Raw genomic sequence first — 19596 nt, 5'->3', positions numbered from 1 at the left:
CTCCTCCCTTCTGTTCAGCCCTCTATTTCTTGCCTCTCCTCCAGGCTGGCCTCCAGCAGATGGGTCCCCCATACGGGAGTTTTTCCTTGCCACTCTCGCCTTAGTGCTCGCTCCGGGGGAGTTTCAGGCCCTGAGTTCTGTAACGTAAAGGGTCACATTTAACTGGAGTTTTATTAATAAAAAAGCATTCTATATATATATTTTACAATTTAAAGTTTAAGTTCCAGTTCTAGTTGTATATGCTTACTATTCAGGTCCATTGTGCATACCTGCTTTATCTCCTATTTTTCTAATTATTTTAAACTGAAAGTCTAATTTATGTTGTAAAGTTTTCTATTTGTTAGCGATTATTAGTCTTTAACACTATTCGTGTAATACACAACCCATAATGCAAGACAAAAAATATCTCGTATATAGTCCCACAACCAATGAGAGCAACTAAATTTGTACATAAATTATTCTTAAATTCTTTGTGCTGTGACTTATCATCATTAATGGTCAACCAGTACATGGTTTTGTTATTTTGAGATACAGGAAGGGTTTAAAATGGTCCCTTACAAATCATCAAACTGTTTTCCACAAATTGCGGCCCTGGTTTGTATCATATTCAGACGCACTAACAGAACTAAAGAGCTTCCCAAATATTCATGTGTGTCTCGACTCCCACGTCTGGGGCAAGTCTACGTCTGTCTTTACTCATCCATTGAGTTTATAAACTACACATCAGTGCTCTAAAGTGACTAAAATGACACATGAAATGCTAAAATGTGTATGACGTCACCATTATGGTCCTTGTCTTTGTGTCTAAAACGACAAATGTATCAGGTAATGATTATAAAATAGTTAAAGGATAGAAAGAAGTGTATAAATGTGTAAAATGACAGTGTGACACGTGTCATGAACACAGACTGGTTTCAAAGTTTAAGCAGGATTTCATTTTTTTTTGCTGTTAGTGTAGGATATGATCACGTCCCTGCCCGTGTCTTTTGGAGGATGAAAGACGAATAAAGTAGTTGGTGTCACCCCCGTGTGTTGGCAAAGCTGAACTGCATATTGTTCACAAAATGTCATTAAGTATTTCGTTGCACAATTTGTCAACAACCAGTACCAGAATTCTGCTGTGCCACATGAAAATTAAAAGATACAAAGACAACCATGGCATCCTGCTGTCAGAGGATCCTTCTTTTTCCTGTTGTGACAGATGGAAAAAAATACGAAGCTCTTAAGAGAAAATAACGGGATAATTAAGGAGCTTAAAAAGCAGAGTGAGCACAGCAATATATATAAATATATATATATAAAAAAAAAAATAGCTGAAAGTTTTAATCCTCGTTGAACTTTTTAATCCTCCTTCTTGTGAGTGCAAAGGTTCTTCTTTGAAATATCAGCCTCAGTGAAGCTTATCCTGCACTGAAATAAGATGTCAACCAGGTCAGGAAAAGTGTGTGAAAGATTCAATCCAACACTCGGAGACAACTTAGTTAAACATTTGTACTTTCTTTAATGTCAGAATTGTTATTGTACATGGACATCCCAATTGTTTTGCACTTCTTCTTTTTACAATATGTACCACATATAACAGCACCTACATTATATTTACACACATTACACAAGATTGTATCACAAAGCAGTGTGTGAAATTAGCAAAAATACGCGTCTTGCAACACACACACACACGCACACACAAAAAAATATAGTCCGTGAGCTGGCTACAACTCGTGGACAAAAATGAAATATCACAGCCATCGGCCCCTACCAGTTCACAGGCAATTGCCCCCTGTAGTTCTGTAGTTTTAAAGCTGTAATCACAAGTGTTGTAAAATCTCGAAAATCAAGGGACAAAGAGATGAAGCAACGCAACTGTCCTTAGTAATGGGTCACATGTAAACATAAAGTAGGTGCAAGCTTTGAAACACTGTTACTGCTTTTAAACAAAAATGCAAAAAACCGGTACTCACTCAAGTGCATTCGGAGGCTGATATGGAAACTGTGCGTACATTTATTTTTGTAAACTTGACAATAGGTAACAGCATGGTTATGAAATTTCAAAGAATGCAGGAAGAGGGTCCTCACTCTACAAAAAAAAAAAAAACCTCCTGTGAAAACTCGCTTTTCCATCCCTCCGACTCACTTATCCGTTGTGTGAATTGGATTGACCTGCTTTGTGAGAAGACCCTGGCATGGGCTGTAAAGATCAACTAAAGAGAATAAAAATAGGATGAATTTAAGAAGAAAAAGAAATATTTCGATCAAGTGGATGCTGGATTTGCCAGAACCCTGCATTTACGAGCACACACGCACACACACGCACGCACGCACGCACACACACAAACTCCCTTTCTCTTGCACAACAACCAGAGATACTGTAGCAGCTTTCTCAAAGGCGAAGACAAATACAACACAGTAAGTGGCAGTTCTGCTGTCAGATACGCAAACACACAGAGCAGCAGAAATAGATGCACACAATGAAAAGCGTTTTTTGAGTCAAGACACGATCCGGCCTCCTAAGGAGACGGACTCGAGTCCAGTCGGGTTTGGCCAGCGCTCCACGGCGGAGGAAGTACGCTTGAGGAAAGAAGCAAAAAAGACCTGCAAACAGTAGGCAACAGTCCGGTTCGTCTGATTATCGAATGAGAAGCACAAAAGAGCCCGGCCAAACAAACAAACAAACAAACAATATAAAATGCAACATTCAAGGATTTCAAGTGTAGAATGTGCTTGCTTCGGTATCAGATCCACAGAGGGCAAATAAACAAAAGTCAATCTGCTTGAAAACAAGACAAAACTCTAGCAGGGTTGTGAGTGTGGGTGAGCCAACAAACTGATTTCCTGTTGAGAAAATGAGGGTGGGAGGGGGGGGATAAAGAAGGGGCTAAATATGTAGGCTGATATTAGTATTATTTGTGGCATTGCAACTAAGGAGGAAGATTTTAATGGTTGGCCAAGGCATCAGTCCCCATCAGCTGTCCAGTCGGCCACCGAGGAGAGGACAGAGGAGGGATCTGTGGTGTAGGAAAAGTTCAAAGCATCCTGTTTCGTTTATGAGTGGGTGAGTCTGTGATGACATCACTACAGGGGGCGGGGCCTCGTTTGCGATTGGCGGTGGAATCTAGGTGGAGCGCCATCTCCTCAGCTATGAAGGTGTTGAGGTCCACGTCATGGAGACCGTTCCTGCGGCGACTGAGGGGCTGGGCAGGGTGAGTTGGAGAACCCGGGGGACCAGAACGCACAGAGATGCTGGCCATGGCACCACTAAGGCCTGCAAAGAAAAAAAAGAATGTGAGTCTACCACCAAGTGATTTTAACTACAGCGTTACATCCTCGCATAAACACTGCTTTCAGTCGAACGTGGCATTGTGGCTGACCGTGCAGGGCTATGGCCTCTCTGAAGGGCTGCAGGTCGGTCTCCACGGAGCTCCCCGTCTCGGGGGGCGACGGTCGGCTCGCAGCCACCACGGCGACTCTGGGCGGAGCGCGGGCCGTCCGCGGGGGTGGAACCTTCCCACAGAGGAAACTAATGAGGTCTTCGCGTCTGATGGTTCTTCTGCGTTTCTTCGCCCACGCGATCACCTCCTTGTTCCTGCGCTGGTAGCCTAAGTGGATGCCCAGGTCACAGCTCCGCTGGTGGGCCTCCATGCTTTCTGTTGGTAAACAAGTGTTGCCGGTTTTAGAGAATCTGGAAGCCGCTGTGAAGACGTACTTAAACCCCATCTGAGTTAAATCAAGTGCTTATACGTGGCGTACGACATCTGACCGTAAACATTCAACATCGTGCGTTACTTGCCTTTATACAGGTTGGTGACGGCCGTGGCTGCGTTCTGGAAGGGCACCCAGAGAGAGAGGCCTTGCTGCTGACACACTCGATCTGTAAGTTACAACCAAACCGTTAGCCAGACCGTGACCATAACTTTAAATCCCCAGTGTTGCTGTGTTAATCCCAAAAACTCCCAATGGCAAAATGCAAATTAACCTCTAATGAAATTCAAGCATTGACGGTCAGAAGTTGTGAGCTTTCTGTGTCAGCCTTAAGACCACATTGGTCTTACTGTATTATCTTATAAGCATGATAGAAATGGAATAAATGAATTGTCACTTGACTATTTTTTGTTTTAGCCAAGTGACAATTCATATACACAACTTATTTTACTAAAAAAATAAATGGTCAGCATAGTAGTGATGTAGGATGGAGATGCCAAACGTATACCTGGAGATATATGTACCTATGCAGTATTCAGAACTACCCTAGTAGTTCAAACTTTGTGACTACTAGCATTGTGTAAGTTGTGTAGATACATGTAAACCCTATAGGTTATCCATAAAACTTCCTCTGGACATTATATGCTCATACAGTGCATGCTGTGGTAAATAAACAGTGGGGTGGCTCGGAAGCAGACTTATCTGACCTCAAGTGAGGGATATCGACTGCTCTTGACTGAACAAGCAAGAGATCAGCTGTTCCTTTAATTCATCCAACAGTGGGTTTGCAGTAAAAATCTCAATGACCAAAACTAAACAGCCACTGTGTCGCCACTCTGGCTTGTTCCCCGTTTCAATATGTACTAAAAGCAGAAAGTGGCATAGACCAAAGTTTCTTTTTTTTCTTCCCCCCAACCGCGATCAAAACAATTTCAATGAAATGTTTAAAACACTACACGGGATTAAACTGAGATTTCAACAACAACAACAACAAAAAAAACATTTACGTTAATCCTTTCGCCATTTTGTTCTGGCTATGAACAACAATGCACGCATCAGCAAAACTCAACATGACTTTGTCTTTGGATAAAACGCCTTCACTCCCCTAACTTGCACACAATCGCCACATCACTGCAACTTACTATCGTTGCGTTAGATCGTCAACAAATGTCTTGTTTTCGGTCTGCACTCCACTCCCAGCGCATCGCCATTTTGACTAGCTGGATGGCTATTAACGACTAGACAAAACATTTTTTTTTTACTGTGAGCCATGTTGAGTCCAAACAGGAAGAGCAAATGTCCTGGAAACCGTGAAAAAAAAAAAGGCACAGTAACTCCCCTGGTGTTGTGGGAGACACTTAGCCCGGGGTCGTGTTTATTGCCTAGAAATAGCATTTGAACCCCTGTGACACCTCAGGCCACCGTGGGACAGATTTAGCCTTGTTGTCCGACACCCTGACACGGCGTTAGTTAGCAACGGAGCAGGGTCACGCTACCCAAGAAGACAATGGTAGAATTAAACCTCCCCGTTTCAATATAACACCAATTTCGTGGTTATTCGACATCACGCTTGATACAAACACGGCCGGGTTCGCTACAGGATAATCAGCCACCGACAGCTAACGCGGTTAGCCTTAGCGGTGCCCTTTGTGCTGCTCTCCGGACTAGCCTACCACTTAGCTTCGCTTGAACCCAGGCACCGTCGGAGCTAATTTGTACCTTTGTAGAGCTGTGCTACCGCGGTAGCCGAGTTTTGAAAGAGGTGCCACAGCTTCTGTTGACTTTGCTCTGCCTCCTCTTCGGCTGGATCGTCCCGTTCAGCCTCGGCTAAGCACTGCCGTTCCCATTTGGAGAACCAATGTTCGGGGCCGTGCTCTTGGATCTCGGCTTCTCTCTCCTCTTTCCTCTCCTCCATAGTAGCTTCTTTTTTTTTTTTAAGCTAGCCTTTGTGTTAAATATCGGCTTCCGGACGTACTTAACGGTATCCCTTCTGTGTGTGTGTAATGTAAATACGTCACACAACCCGAGCGGAACACAAATTTGTTGCCTTTAGAGCCGCATTGTGAACATTTCTACTCCACCCGTAGGCCCCATGTAAAACACACCAAACTAAGGAACGCAATGACAACACCTAGGAATTTCTGGAACTAGCCCCTCCCATCTCCTCCCTGCGCTGAATTCCGATTGGCCGAAACGACTGTTCTGGGCGGAGCCTGGTGACAAACACGAAGCCTGATTGGACAATGGCAAAAAAGAGAAAAGGTCAGAGAAAAACAACGTTGATCCCACCCAGCAGATCTTCTCATGCAGCATTCTGGACGACAGGGGGCAGCACGGCCCTCTGTAATGGGTAAACATGAACCCTGAATTCAATTGTCTACACTTCTGTATGTTTTTGATTCCTTTTACTTTCCTTTCCTTATTTGACGTCTACTCAACAATGGCCACCGAGGTGAAGTAACAATTATGGGATAACGCTAACTAAAACCTAAAAGCTAAAACCTACTTTTAACTCAAATAAGTGGCTTAAAGTTTTTACTATTTGGTTATTATTTGGGTTTTATTATTTGTTGTAATGTTGTATGTTCTTATTTTTTGTGTGAAACACTTTGGATGCATTTTGTATGAAAAGTGCTGTATAAATAAAGTTTGATTTGATTTGAAAGGTTATGAAACCAGAAAATGGATTCAGATATGCTATGTCCCAAATGCTGCGTTGTGTAATTAGAGTTAACTTAACCCTTGTATGATGGGCCTATCATGGGCCTTCACCCATCCTCCATCATCAGCTACCAAGTGAAGAAATATGGTGAAACTGAATGGTCTTCTTGCCCAAGTAATGAGCTGACCCGCATGTCTGCCAGTGTCATAAGGATGAAACAAAAGCCAACAGGGATAGCCGTGAAATTAAGTCTTTTTCTGAGGTTTTCATCCCAGATTCCTTCCTGTACAGGATTCCACCCATGTTGAGGGAAGGCATGTTTTCGTAGAGGGGTGGAAGGGGATGCACCAAACCTATGTACATGGCATCTTTGGGGGTTTTATCCTTGCTGGGGTTTTTTTGTTTTTTTTTGTTTTTGTTTTTTGTTTTTTCAACGGTTCAAAGGGGGATCTACAGAATCCCCACGGGATGCAAAAACTGTCAGAGAACCTTTCTGTTAAGTTTGTAATGCTGTAAGATTACTGACTGACCTACATGGATTCAATTTCTAATCAAGTTCAAAATATGAAACATTAATTGTTATGAAAAATCTTGCCACAGTTACAAACTTACTGTTGACATTTCCCATTCATATCTTCATTAAAACTTTTAACATTTATTGCATTTTATTAAAAAAAAACGAGTAGCACTTTAATTCATAAATGTGATATAACAAAAGTAAATAGCAAACATTTACCATATATTATGCTTATATTGCTTGTAATTAGGCTGAAGTAAATATTTATTGAGTTGTTAATATAAAACAGTTTTATTATGGTGAATTAAAAGCCCCAAAATGCAATGAACACAAACACTTGCCCGAGTAACAAAAATATGAACGCCACACAGGTTAAGGTTAAACTCGCCTTAAACAAGCCACTGGGGACAGGAGGACAATTAAACCTGTAACACTAGTTTTATTGCCTTTCGACTAGACTTTTAATTTGTAACAGGAGCGATTGTTTTAACTTTGCCACAGTGCACATGTTTTCAATCCCAACGTCATATTTGATTTCTTGTGAAGGTGCGTTGCTGTTTTAACATGGCAGACATGGTTTGCCCACTTTTGCAGAAATCTCCATCCGGCACCTTTGGGATTATTGGAAGATTAACTATGAGCCTTCAAACGGTCATGTCCAAACTCACCACGGCTCCAGAGGAACCAGTCATGTTGTAAAATGCAGTGGACAGACTTTCCTGAAACCTAGTAGGTTACTGTGGGAGCATAGTTACAGAAAGTTTGCAGACTATTGTTGCTCACTTGCATCTCTTTGAGTATTTGTTTACATAACGTTGCCACTGAGTGTGTGTTTGTCCTTAGTGCTGCTGCCTCCTGCCGTCCATAAATCTGAATATGGATGAGCGCTAATAATGGAAGGACTTACTGTGCTTACGTACAGCTAAAAAGACGAATGCCAAGCGCACACACAACCGTGTGTCTTCAGATTTTGCTGTTTGGGGCGCTTCTGTGGCTCAGTTTGTGTTGTGGTTGAGGTTTAGGAGGGAAAGTTCAATGTCGCATTATCTTATTGATACATAAGTCTAAGTCCAAAGGTTGGAATAGTTATGACAGACGCTCGCAGAATAAATTCTCGCTCACCTGTGTCCCTGTCTCTCTCTGCCGGTCTGCGCGGCTCTCGGGACTCCGCCACGCTCTCTTTGGGAACCCCGGCTCTACCGACTCTCTGCTTCACACCGTTGTTGAAGATGGACAAGGGGGACGAAATCGTTTGCGAGATGGAGGAGGATTTCCAGAGAAAAGGGCCGACGCTCACGTTCAGCCACTTGCAATACTGCATTCAGGAGACAAAGTTCTGCCGCAAGATAGGTCCTGAAAAATGCATCCTAAACGACGTAAGGTAGGAGATAATACTCACCTGGGCCTCTACATACTCAGCAGGATTATCTTTGCCTGATGACATAGCTAAACGACAATGGGACTCCACGTGTGCTTCTCTGTGTTTTTATACAAATACTGCCTGTGCTTTTTCTTGACGCCCAGAATAGGTTTCTGTAAGCTTTTGTTGACAGTTTTAGAGATTAAAAAACAAGAAAACAGATGTATAACACGTGTGGCTTTTGCAGTTGTACTCGTAGTCTAGTCTTTTTAGTAATTCAAGCCACTTGAATCGAGTTATGAGAATGAGTGGCATAGAACTTAATGTGGACTGATTGATGCACAGGCCCAAAGGGATGTTGTGTGATGATTAAGAGGTGAGTCATATTTACTGGAAAACATGTAAAAACACTTTTAAATGAATAGAAATAACACGGAAACATCTAACAATGCTGTTGAATATATGAAAGGGTGACATTTGGTACTTGTAGTCTGTATCACAAGTTTCATGAGTTTTTTTATTGTCATGCGTAACAATCAGCATCATTACCAGTAATTCAGTTCTTGGTACTTGGTGCCAAATCACCTTCACAGACACAAAATAAATAACAGAATAAAAATACGTAGCGAAAATAAAACGAGTAGAATGGAAATAGAATAAAAATGGAATAAAATGACATAAGCATGACGACATAAGAGATTGTGATATATATTCACAAATAAAGCTCCACTGCTTTAACAAATTCCCAGTAAAAATGAATGAATGAATAAACTGACTGTATGTGATTGTATTGTTGCAGCGGCATCATGAGACCCGGCATGAACGCCATCATGGGCGCCACAGGAAGCGGTAAAACATCGTAAGGAACAGATTCATTTGCACGGCATAAACCCCACCACACACACGTGCAACCAGCCTCTCAGTCACGTCAAGGTGAAGTTCTCCCGTCTCTTCGCAGGCTCCTGGACGTAATCGCCGGCAGAAAAAACCCCGCTGGGCTGCGGCAAGGGACCGTCTTGGTGGACGGCAAAATTGTCACGTCCGAACTCAGGCTCAGCTCTGGCTATGTGGTGCAGGTACACAAACACGAGCATACCTTTGACATCACGAAGTTGAGTGCAGTTTACTGACAAAGCATTTTGTGTTTCCAGGACGACATTGTGATGGGCACCTTATCTGTGAGAGAAAACCTCCTGTTCAGCGCCAACCTGCGTCTCGACCCTAAGCTTCACTCCAGCGCAGAAAAACACGACAGAGTAAACTCCATCATCCAAGACCTGGGCCTTGTAGACTGTGCTGATACTAAGGTACAGATCTCTACGCGCACGCTAATAGCTCCTCACAACGTAAATGAAAAAGTAGCATATGATCTGGATCAACTGAAGGCTGTTACAAAACCCAAAGCATTACACTTAAGAGTTAAAATAGATAAAATAAATAAAAGTAATGTTCCTGTGGCTGTGGCCTGTGGGAAGCCTCATACTTATGGAAGGTAGACGGAGATATATTATATTCTGTAATGATGTGACAATAGAAAGGTAAGGTTCTCACTGCAAGTGAGGTAAACTTACAGATATGAAAAATAGACTTACAAGCACCAGTTTTAGAGGAGTATTAAGTATTAAGAAGAATTAAATCCACCTGTTCTATTGAACGTAGGAACTGAGTGTTGTCCCTGTGTTTATGTGTGTGTGTTCAGATAGGCACTGAGTTTCTGCGTGGTGTGTCAGGAGGGGAGAGGAAGAGGTGCAGCATCGGGATGGAGCTCATCACTTCGCCCTCTCTGCTGTTCCTCGATGAGCCGACCACTGGACTGGACTCCAACACTGCCAACTGCATCATCAGCCTCCTGCACAAGTACAGCAGCTCTGTTTACAAATGAATGTCATTATTGATAACACTGACTTATTTTTTATTTTACTTCTCATTTTTTTCCATCCCAAATTTAAATTTCTTTAAATACACGTTAACATGAATACAGTGAAATCCCAGACACATGAGAAGAATAACCACGCAGCTCCCTCACATCAGCCAACTACTGAGACCAGTGATTCATTGGCTCTACTACCTTTAAGCTGTGTTTAAAGTTAAAACTTGAACCAGTGAATTATTTTCTTTATCTGTCATTACACCAATTACCTAATTTCCCTTCGGGGATGAATAAAGTAATAAGTAATCTATAAGTAATCTATCTATCTATCTATCACCAGTTAGCTATGTTTATGTCAGGTGTGCTTATGTTCACAGCCTCCCCTACTGTTGCACGTGTTTGAAATAAGGAAATGAACATCTGAACCTGTGTATTATTTGAATAGCTTAATACTGAATGCAACATGACAATTATAATGTGTATTTATAAACAGCGCTAGGCCGAGTTTAATATGGAACACATAATCTCTCCATCAGTTTGGGGGTCCTTTGCCTGAAAAACGTTGAAGACCTCTGCTCTAAAGCTATCTTTAAACAAATGTTCACACATGTGTTCAGGCTGTCCAGACGAGGAAAGACGGTCATCTTTTCCATCCATCAGCCGCGCTACTCCATCTTCAGACAGTTTGACCACCTGACTCTGATGCACAAAGGCCAGGTGGTGTACGCAGGAGCGTCAGACCATGCTCTAGACTACTTCACAAACCTCGGTACATGATCTCCATTTGAAAACACAATGACGTTGCCCAGACGGGGGGCACTTCCACTTTGTTTGGTTGTAAAGAAGCACTCCTCACATAAACTTCACTAGTCTGTGTGTGTGTTTGAACCAGGTTACCAGATCGAGGCCTTCAACAACCCCGCTGACTTCTTCATGGACATCACAAACGGAGAAGCAAAGTCAACGATTAATCTGCACAGTGAAGGTAAATTGACATCTAACAAAACACCGTGTATAATGTTAAGTGAAGTGTTGCTTTTTTTCTTTAGAGGAAAACATCTTGTTGTGTAAATCAAATTGGCTGAAACTGGTTGAAAAGTAATAGCACAAGAAGTCTAGGTTACATGTAACTTGTACATTGTTTTATATCTATACTTCACTCATTTACTACAGACTCTGTTAGGTGGCAAGAAAACCTATTTTTTACCTTCTGAGATTTAAATTTAGGTTTAGGGTTAGGTAGGTTTTGTCCACAATGACTCTCTGGAGTCGCTGCTCGTTGTTTGGAAACATCAGTATCATGACAAGACTGCAGTAATATACTCAACAGATCGATTTTTTCCCCCTCCAAAATGTCAAACTGTTAAAAAAGTACTCATAGTCATCATTTTTATTTCACCTCATTTACCTGCTCACATAAATGAGCTTAATGTCTGTTATAAAAAACAGATCTTTACTGTCCTTATCTGACTCTAACATGGCACTGTGATACGAATGTTCTCTCTTTCCCCAGATGAAGGTAAAAACCCACTGGCAATAAAGTATCAGCAGTCCCAGCTGCACCAGAATGTGGTCGAGGAGCTGGACCATGTGAACCAGACCATTGCTCAAAGGACCCAAAAGGAAAGCTTGGCAACAGACTATCCCACCTCTTTCTTCTACCAGGTCAGCAAATCAACAGCTACGAAACAAAAACTATTTACACATTAAAAACACGCTAAGGAATCTCTTTTTTTTTTTTTTTTTTTGCTGAGACATTTCATTTTTCAGTTGTTATGCACAGACATGAGGTGACATCACAGTTGTTATGTCACAGATTAATGGCCGTGCTATCCGGCTGCCATGGACACTTGTGGTGACCGCTGAAAGAACACAGTTTATTGTTATTACGACCATAAATCCTATTTATCGCGTTCTTCTTCTTGCGTGTGTGAAACAGATGCGGGTGGTGTGTGGCAGGACAGTGCTGAACAATCTGAGAAACCCTCAGACCTCTTACGCCCAGTTTGCCCTCAACGTCTTCTTTGCAATTCTGGTGGGACTCATTTATTACCAAATGCCCTTGACGCTGCCCGAGGCTTTACAGAACAGGTAAACCTACCAACCACTCAGTGCGCCCGCTCCCTTCTCACCTCTGTACGCAACATAAATGAAAAGAGAAGACAATATAAACCGATTTCTTCATTAAATTGCCTTGGTTTCCACAGTACCTTATTATTATCATTACGTCCTGCTGCCATGAGGCTTTACAACCGAGCATATGTGTAATGTTTACTTTGTTATCTCTTGCGCACCCTGTCCTCGCGCAGCACTATGCTCCCACCCCGCACCGCCATTGTGGAATTGTGGCATAAATGAAAGGGTTGTGTTATCTTATCCCATCTTATCTTAACGGGGATGGCAAATGTGAATATGTCCACATATTCTAGAAGTCTGCCAGGCTTCGTGGAAAGCGGATATTGACTCATGAGAGGGAAGATTCTCCCACTAAAGTGGATGAGTAAATAAGCAGCCGGGATGTGGAGACAAGGGAACAGCTTTTATGACACTTTAATCCTCAGGTTTATGGGGTCAAACTCAGGGCACATTTTGTGCTTAACTATTCATCTGATAAACTGATAATCAAATGTGCTGATTCCCCCGTCCTCCCTCTGTTTCTCACCAACAGGAGCGGCGCCTTCTTCTTCCTCATCATCAACATGGTGTTTGGGAATCTTTCTGCCGTTGAACTCTTTATCAATGAAAGGGCGATTTTCATGTGAGTGACCCATAGAGGGCGTGAACAGTGACGAGGGTCTGTCTTCAGCCTCTCTGCCTTCAATGCTGTACGGCTTCTCTTTTCTGATCTCTGTTCACAGACTGTGAACAGAGTCACGTTTTTCAATGCCCTGTTTTTTTTTATTCTCGAGATTAACAAAGCATTATCTTATCTCATTTGTTAATGTTTGTTGCAGCCATGAGAACTCCAGCGGCTATTACCGCACGTCTGTCTACTTCCTGTCCAAGGTCTTCGCCGATCTCCTCCCTAATCGCATCATCCCGATCTTGGTGTTTTGCGCCATCGCCTACTTTATGATGGGTAACACACCTGCCTGCATGCGCACACATACACACTTTCACACATTGCTGATCTGTATAAAAGGATCTTATGTGTCAGTATTCACAGCCAAGAAGTTACTATGAATATCCAGGGTGTTGAAACTGCAAATTATGCTGTGAATGAGGACAGCAGCAAAACTCTTTCAGGGTAGGTTTGTTGTCATCTGAAGCATGTCCCAGTCTTCTTGAATAAAATCTGGATCACAGGGAAATGCTGCTGCTAGCCTTTATTCTTGAGCGTTGGGCCTTGCCGTCTTTGTCCGCTAAAGCATAGGTCTTCATCAGGGGGTCCATGGAGGTACTGCAGGGGGGTCGCAAAATCTTTCTTTCTTTTTATATGTTTTCTTTTTTAATTTTTTTCCCCACAAATCAAAATTTCTTTAAATGCACATTAACATGAATCCAACATATTTTGGGATAAATGGAGGCAGAAGATGTTATCTTTCACTCATTCAGAGGCGCAGGAGCTGCCTCAACAGCACTGTTTCACACGAGACCTGTTAATCACAGTAGCCCTGCCCCCCATCGCTGCTGAGCCAATCACAAGATCGCATATTACTCGCTGACTCTGTCGGGCTCCGAGAGTCTGTCAAAATGGATCGCTTTGTCACTAGAACAAAAAACATAAGTAAAAATTAATATTTGAACCCGTGTATTGCTTGAATAGCTTAATACAGGATTCAGAATGAGAATAAAAAGTATATATTTACAGTATATATATAATAGTATACTTACAAATTGCACTAGGCCGAGTTTAATATAGAACACATATAGTAGGTTAAACGTAATCTCTCCATCAGTTTGGGGGTCCTTGGCCTAAAAGACTTTTTTTGTTTGTTTTATAGAGAAAACTCTGTCTTCTGTATTTTTACAGTGTGTCTGGTGTCTTTTCAGGTCTGAAGCTTACCGCTGAGGCCTTCTTCTGTTTTGCCCTAACCCTGTCCCTGGTCAGTCTGGCAGGGGTTGGTCTGGCCTTCCTTGTCTCAGCGAGCACATCCACCTTTGCGATGGCCAACATCCTCATCGCTCTGCCCTTTGTTTTCATGATGGTGAGACGCCATGTTTCTGAGATAGCGAAACTCTTGAACTTATGACACGTACCAGAACTATTATTCCTTCTCTTACCCCAATACGTTCCTCTGTTTTAGGTCTTCGGTGGTTTTCTCGTCAATCTCAACGCCATGCTGAGCTGGCTATCGTGGCTGAAGTGGATCAGTATCTTCAGCTATGGACTGAATGTAAGATGTGGGAAATAGGCGGAGGAGAGACTGGAGTGCATGTCAGATACTGATAATGAGATCAGTGTGGTTGAATTTAATCTTCTTTCATTTGAAGTGAGGAAGTTATTTTAACCTGATCTCTTTATCTCTCTTAGGCTGTGTACATCAATGAGATGAAAGGACTGGTGTTCTACAACAACAACACGATGTGAGTGTGATGGCATGGCCACTTTAAAAACACGACACCAGCAAACACTTAAAAACCTGTCCGCATGCACGTATTTTAAGTCTCATTCGCCTGTGCTGCAGATTGCCGGGGGAGGTGTACCTGGAGAGCATGGACATCGACTACTCAACGTGGGGCTTCTGGCAGAACGAGGTGGCTCTGCTGGGAATCATACTCATTTGCATGTTGCTGGCCTACGTGCAGCTGCGACGAATCAACCGCTGGAAGTGATGCCGACCCACGTGTTCGTGTCTCCATCATCAACCGTGTCTTTACGTCATTCGTTTTGTGAAGAAAAGAAGATACCAGAGAGGTTTTGTTGTACATTTGCACTAGGTAGAACTTTTAGATATTATTTAAACTCTTAATTATTCTTTAGAGATTACGCATTAAGTCCGTCGCTCGCTGACGCCTCAAACCGGAACAAACACACGTGTTCTGACATTTGACTCCTACTTGGATAAGCTGCTACTAAGCGCACTCGGTCTTTGCACAAGGGAATCTCCAGCGGAAGCCAAGCCAGCATCTAAATCCTTACAAAGCTACTTACAGTGAGTGAACCTAAATTAGCTCCGATCCACAAAATATGTATATAATCCACGTTTTATGGGGAATCTAGAGAAATAACAACACGTGTCTGTTTTTCGGCAAAAAACTTTATAGCTGTACATTGTTATCGATGCCTTGCATCAATAATGCAACATTGCAAGGATTATATTTAAATGTTTGTAGAATGTACATGTTTTGTTCAAACTTTATGAAAGTTTTACAAAAAAAAAAAGATAAATTAACTTAAGATAAAGTATACGTAAACCCATGAGCTGCATACTGGAAATGTGACTACAGATCATCTTAAATCCATGAAACACATCTTATTCTACTCTGATATTGTCACATATACAGCGGACCTTGCACCAGCAACTTGATGTCGAAGCTGAGCGATGTGTGAAATGTATCGACCGCTATGTGTTTTACGGCTGCACCGCTGCATGAAATACAGATATTCTTCATCTCTTGTGCATCATTTATCCACATTTTCACTAATAGTGTGCTACTCCGTGTCTGATCTGCCGCTCTGACCTCTCCATTCGCAACACAGGCGGTGTAGACTTGTCTCTCCGGGTGCTGTATGGGTTGTCATTCACTTTCTCCTTGTTAGAAAGTCACGTGTCAGAGTGAAGAATATACTGTATTGTAGGAAAAGATCACTGTGGGATAAATACAGCACAGTCGTTACATCATCTCATTCAGAGTGGAATGCCTCGCTTCTTTGACCACTTTAGCACCAAACTAGACACATACACTAGAAAGACTGAACAGAAACTAATTGACACAGAGACGGTTCTCTTTTTAACTGCAAGTCCGTTCACCTGAATTCACCCTAGAAACTCTTAACGCTGCTTACACTCTTGCCGAGGCTGTTACCCATCGTCACGGGTGTGTTCTCCAACCCACGCAGCCACTCGGTGCACTTCAGCACCACGCGCTCATCCACGCCGAAGACCTCCTCCTCCTCGTACTCCACGTCATCGTACCTGTGCTGCTCGTTCAGGAGCGAGATTTTCAAAATCGAGCTTATGTCCCCCGGTTGGGCGTCGGAGTTGCTTTTAGCAGCCGCTCTGTTGTTGAGGGGGCTCTTCCTCTGCGCTGCTGGTTGGTGCCTTCTAGAGACGCTTTCCCTCCTGCGCCTGGAATCCGTGGCGCTCCCGGGGGCGCCGGCTCCACTCGCGGCATTCCTGGCCGGTGAACGCTGGCGCCTCTCGCCGTTCCTCCGCTGCAGCAGCAGAACAGCCTCGGGTGTGAGAGTCAGCGTGAAATGGACCTCCTCTCGGTCCCTGCTCCTCGCCCTCGCCCCCCCTGGCTCGCTCCTCACGGGGCTGTGGCTCACGCGCTTGTGCTGCTGTGCCTTGGAGTCCCCCGAGCGGGAGGCCGGGGACCGGTCCGTTTGCGACGAGGGCAACAGGCGGTCCCTTCTCTTCGCATGCAGCTCTGACCCCGGCACCCCTTTCATCAAAGGCAGATGACTCCTGGGTTGACTCTTCTTCCCCAGCTGCTTCAGGTTTGAAGCCAGCCTCTCCTTCACTGAGCTGCCTTTGTCTCCAGCTTCAACCTTAGTGTTGTCCAGAGGTGATGAAGTGTCGCTGATGGACTTCTCCTTCCCGGCCCGTCCTGACCCAGAGCGAGCGATCGACACTGGCGGTATGAAAGGCATTTTGGCAACGCACAGCATCAAGTAGGAAATGAGCTCAGTTGTGCTGCTGAAGTGCTGGAAGAAAAACAAAGGGGGCACTGAGGAGGACACCGATCTATTGAGGCAGCCTGAGGGACACTCCGATGCATCTTCAGCCATGCAGGTGTCAGCAGGCAGCCGGTGTGATCCTACCTAGGCACATTTACCCCCGGAACAGCCAACATCCTGACAGTGTCTTATACCTGAGAAGCCAAGAATAAGGAGGAGGAGGAGGAGGAGGGTGTGATGTCACCGAAGCTTTCACCGGCAACATCTCAAATGCTCATTACTCTGAGGCTCAAAGATCTAAAATAAACCTACACTTCTAATCCTCTGATCAGTGAGCGCACGTTTACTACACACAGTCCACAGAGGGCATAGGGTTGATAATGATTTTGTGCTTTACAACGGCAAAGGTAAAAATCTATGGAAGACGAGGCCAGTTAAAGCGTGGAAATTAATAAACATTTCACAAAGTAGGTTCAACAAAATAAAGTGATAAAATATTTTTTCCACAGCATTAAATTATCAGAGGGAGGAGGTTTTCTGTTCCTTTTCAAATGCTAATAAGGCAATTTATCTTAAATTAAACTAAGCTATTTCCTGTAGCATGCTTTTTCTTTATTCTTTTTTTGGGTGAGACAAAATGTGGAGAAAAAAAAAAGATTGGCACAGGTAATACAATTTTATTTCAAAACATGATGAAAGCCAAGTTAAAATCTTTTCATTCAGGAACTGATGAAGAACACATCAGTCTAAACATTCAAATCTAAACATAGAAATCTGATGAAACGACATGCATTTTACTGCAGCAGAGTACATTCACTTGCAGCATGTCTTCTTCTGCACATGAAGAACAAGCCGACACCGAGGGCAGGTGTGATAGGCATCCTTGAAGTGGTTTACGAAGAATGGGATCAGGCAGCAGCAAAGCACCAACCTGAAAGACGGGAGTCCCACGTTAGCACATATGATTTAGATTAACTAGGTTTAGGTGTCCGAAAGCATCTCGTCTCACCCGCATAACACAAACACGAGACACATGAGCCATGCGTGAGTCCCGACTCGGAAGGTGACCTGCGTGGTGACTTGAGTCTGACAGGAGGGGCACGTCGTCAGGGCTGGAGAGCGATACAGCGCCGTTTCATAGCTCACAAACTTTGGCCTGGGAGTATGTGTAGGGGTAGCTACAGAGAAGATGATCATGAGTATAAGACATGAGTATGATATCCCATCACATTCATAGTAGACAAACAACATCTAAAAACATAACTTAATAGTTGGGTTTAAACTAAACAGTGAACAAATAAAATGTGACACATAGGCCTGCTCCACAAAATCAAAATGGAGGTCGTTGGGTGAGCATGTACCTGGCAGAGGTAAGTGAGTTTGAGTGGAGCAGCCGAGACCTGGTGAAAAGGAGAAAGAAGGTGGAGGTGGTGGTGGTGGACTGAAAGGTGAGTAGATCTGGTAGACCCTCACGTCTTGTCCGGAATTTCTTTCATCTGTAAATAATACACACAGACGTTTTATTTTTGACCCGCTCCACATCCAGATTACTTCAGGCTCCGTTAAACCAAACAACAAAGGGAGGGTCATGTTTTCTGTCGACGAGGCATTTTTACCTGGTAGAAAGTATGGTGGCGGCGTCGGAAATGACTCATCCATTTTTGACAGTGACTCCATTTAACAGGATTGGTGAAGGCCAACAAAAAAAAGGAAGTTGAAAGTCCAAATGTGTTTTCATGCAGGTAGCAGCTGAGCACGTGCAGAAGCACCAGGTGCAGTTAATTGACATCTTCTTTGATTGGTTCAAGAATTTTTACCCACAAGTCAATGGAAACACAAGCTTTGGAAATAAGCAAGACATCATACTTAGGACTTTAGTTTTAAGTTTTAAGTTTGTTTTGTCCTGTCCTGAACAAATATGCAATATTGTGATATATATATATATATATATTCCCCCCTCTACTGTGTGGTAATATACATTATTCACATTGTTTTAGCAATATTTCTGAGCTTTGAAAGACAGTGAAACCTCTTAACTACTACTAAATCATACTTAAAGTTGCCATTAATAATAACTATGATAAACAACATGCTGGAAATGAGCGGATTTTGATGACTATGTATTTACAGTGCCTGTTGTTTATGGGCAGTTTAGGACTATGGCTAAGATCTTTGTCCAGTAATTGTGTTACTTCACTGCAGTACCATTGTCTTGTGATAAAAATAAATTACACTACTCAAAGTCTGTTTGTTATTAATGTAGATCCAATTAATACATTCTATGTGTGTATATATAAATACTAATAATAAAATAAAATGATATATTCACAGACTGTACAAAAAAAGCAATTAAAAAAAAAGATCTGAAAAAATAAAAATAAAAAAAGTTGACTTTAACACAGTGAATCTAGTGTTTAAGGGGAAGTTGTCATGTGTCCGGTGGGTGATAGAGCACTGGAAGACTCGTTTAATATGGTGTTTTCATACAAGTCTGACACAGAAGGTGGAGTTTTGTGACCGGTTTGACCACTTTGAATGTTTGTACTAGAGTCGCTAGAGGAGCTCTTTCACACTGGTCGGAGTTTGTGTGTGTGTGTGTGTGTGTGTGTGAGGAGGTATCGCCGTGAAGGAGATTATTCAGTAGTGATGTTCGATACCACCGATCTCCTTTCCGGTCCGATACTGTGTAAAATTCAAGATGGTATCG

At 42.8% G+C, this 19596-nt stretch overlaps 4 protein-coding genes across 5 annotated transcripts; 1 reads left to right on the top strand and 3 right to left on the bottom strand.

Moving 5' to 3' along the window:
* Positions 1–1481: 1481 nt before the first annotated feature.
* Positions 1482–5825, bottom strand: zgc:77849 (telomere attrition and p53 response 1 protein). The gene is made up of 4 exons (XM_047578877.1): positions 5416–5825; positions 3785–3865; positions 3366–3641; positions 1482–3259 (listed from the first exon to the last, which is right to left on the bottom strand). The coding sequence occupies exons 1-4, from the start codon at positions 5609–5611 to the stop codon at positions 3021–3023; spliced, it is 792 nt and encodes a 263-aa protein (XP_047434833.1). The 5' UTR covers positions 5612–5825; the 3' UTR covers positions 1482–3020.
* A 2123-nt stretch (positions 5826–7948) lies between these two features.
* On the top strand, positions 7949–15660 carry abcg2b (ATP-binding cassette, sub-family G (WHITE), member 2b). Its single transcript, XM_047579654.1, has 15 exons — positions 7949–8256; positions 9035–9094; positions 9194–9311; positions 9387–9542; positions 9935–10092; positions 10723–10874; positions 10998–11090; positions 11619–11770; positions 12045–12196; positions 12774–12863; positions 13060–13184; positions 14099–14253; positions 14353–14442; positions 14580–14632; positions 14734–15660. The coding sequence occupies exons 1-15, from the start codon at positions 7964–7966 to the stop codon at positions 14879–14881; spliced, it is 1995 nt and encodes a 664-aa protein (XP_047435610.1). The 5' UTR covers positions 7949–7963; the 3' UTR covers positions 14882–15660.
* On the bottom strand, positions 15289–17407 carry LOC125004768 (proline-rich protein 18-like). Its single transcript, XM_047579655.1, has one exon. The coding sequence runs from the start codon at positions 16998–17000 to the stop codon at positions 16032–16034; it is 969 nt and encodes a 322-aa protein (XP_047435611.1). The 5' UTR covers positions 17001–17407; the 3' UTR covers positions 15289–16031.
* A 143-nt stretch (positions 17408–17550) lies between these two features.
* On the bottom strand, positions 17551–19078 carry LOC125004769 (cell death-inducing p53-target protein 1-like). 2 transcript variants are annotated; one of them, XM_047579657.1, is made up of 4 exons: positions 18506–19078; positions 18251–18385; positions 17899–18067; positions 17551–17820 (listed from the first exon to the last, which is right to left on the bottom strand). In XM_047579657.1, the coding sequence occupies exons 1-4, from the start codon at positions 18564–18566 to the stop codon at positions 17703–17705; spliced, it is 483 nt and encodes a 160-aa protein (XP_047435613.1). In that variant the 5' UTR covers positions 18567–19078; the 3' UTR covers positions 17551–17702. The 2 variants fall into 2 exon arrangements, with proteins under 2 accessions (XP_047435613.1, XP_047435612.1); XM_047579656.1 differs by lacking the exon at positions 18506–19078 and having other exon boundaries at positions 18251–18497.
* Positions 19079–19596: the final 518 nt, after the last annotated feature.

Source organism: Mugil cephalus, chromosome 2 (genome assembly GCF_022458985.1).
Source record: "Mugil cephalus isolate CIBA_MC_2020 chromosome 2, CIBA_Mcephalus_1.1, whole genome shotgun sequence".
NCBI classification, from domain to species: Eukaryota; Metazoa; Chordata; class Actinopteri; order Mugiliformes; family Mugilidae; genus Mugil; species Mugil cephalus.
The sequence above is the reverse complement of the archived record's forward strand: the minus strand, read 5'-3'. Positions and strand labels throughout refer to the sequence as shown.

What these genes read in the sequence shown, in the direction of transcription:
- zgc:77849 (XM_047578877.1), bottom strand. Translation starts at nt 5,611, where the DNA reads ATGGAGGAGAGGAAAGAGGAGAGAGAAGCCGAGATCCAAGAGCACGGC. An exon ending in GGTAGCACAGCTCTACAAAG is followed by an intron (nt 3,866 to 5,415) that starts GTACAAATTAGC and finishes TGTAACTTACAG; the next exon opens with ATCGAGTGTGTCAGCAGCAA. An exon ending in AGAGGCCATAGCCCTGCACG is followed by an intron (nt 3,260 to 3,365) that starts GTCAGCCACAAT and finishes TTTTCTTTGCAG; the next exon opens with GCCTTAGTGGTGCCATGGCC.
- abcg2b (XM_047579654.1), top strand. Translation starts at nt 7,964, where the DNA reads ATGACAGACGCTCGCAGAATAAATTCTCGCTCACCTGTGTCCCTGTCT. An exon ending in TGCATCCTAAACGACGTAAG is followed by an intron (nt 8,257 to 9,034) that starts GTAGGAGATAAT and finishes GTATTGTTGCAG; the next exon opens with CGGCATCATGAGACCCGGCA. An exon ending in TCTTCAGCTATGGACTGAAT is followed by an intron (nt 14,443 to 14,579) that starts GTAAGATGTGGG and finishes TATCTCTCTTAG; the next exon opens with GCTGTGTACATCAATGAGAT.
- LOC125004768 (XM_047579655.1), bottom strand. Translation starts at nt 17,000, where the DNA reads ATGGCTGAAGATGCATCGGAGTGTCCCTCAGGCTGCCTCAATAGATCG.
- LOC125004769 (XM_047579656.1), bottom strand. Translation starts at nt 18,479, where the DNA reads ATGACCCTCCCTTTGTTGTTTGGTTTAACGGAGCCTGAAGTAATCTGG. An exon ending in AACTCACTTACCTCTGCCAG is followed by an intron (nt 18,068 to 18,250) that starts GTACATGCTCAC and finishes TCTTCTCTGTAG; the next exon opens with CTACCCCTACACATACTCCC. An exon ending in CTCGTGTTTGTGTTATGCGG is followed by an intron (nt 17,821 to 17,898) that starts GTGAGACGAGAT and finishes CCCGTCTTTCAG; the next exon opens with GTTGGTGCTTTGCTGCTGCC.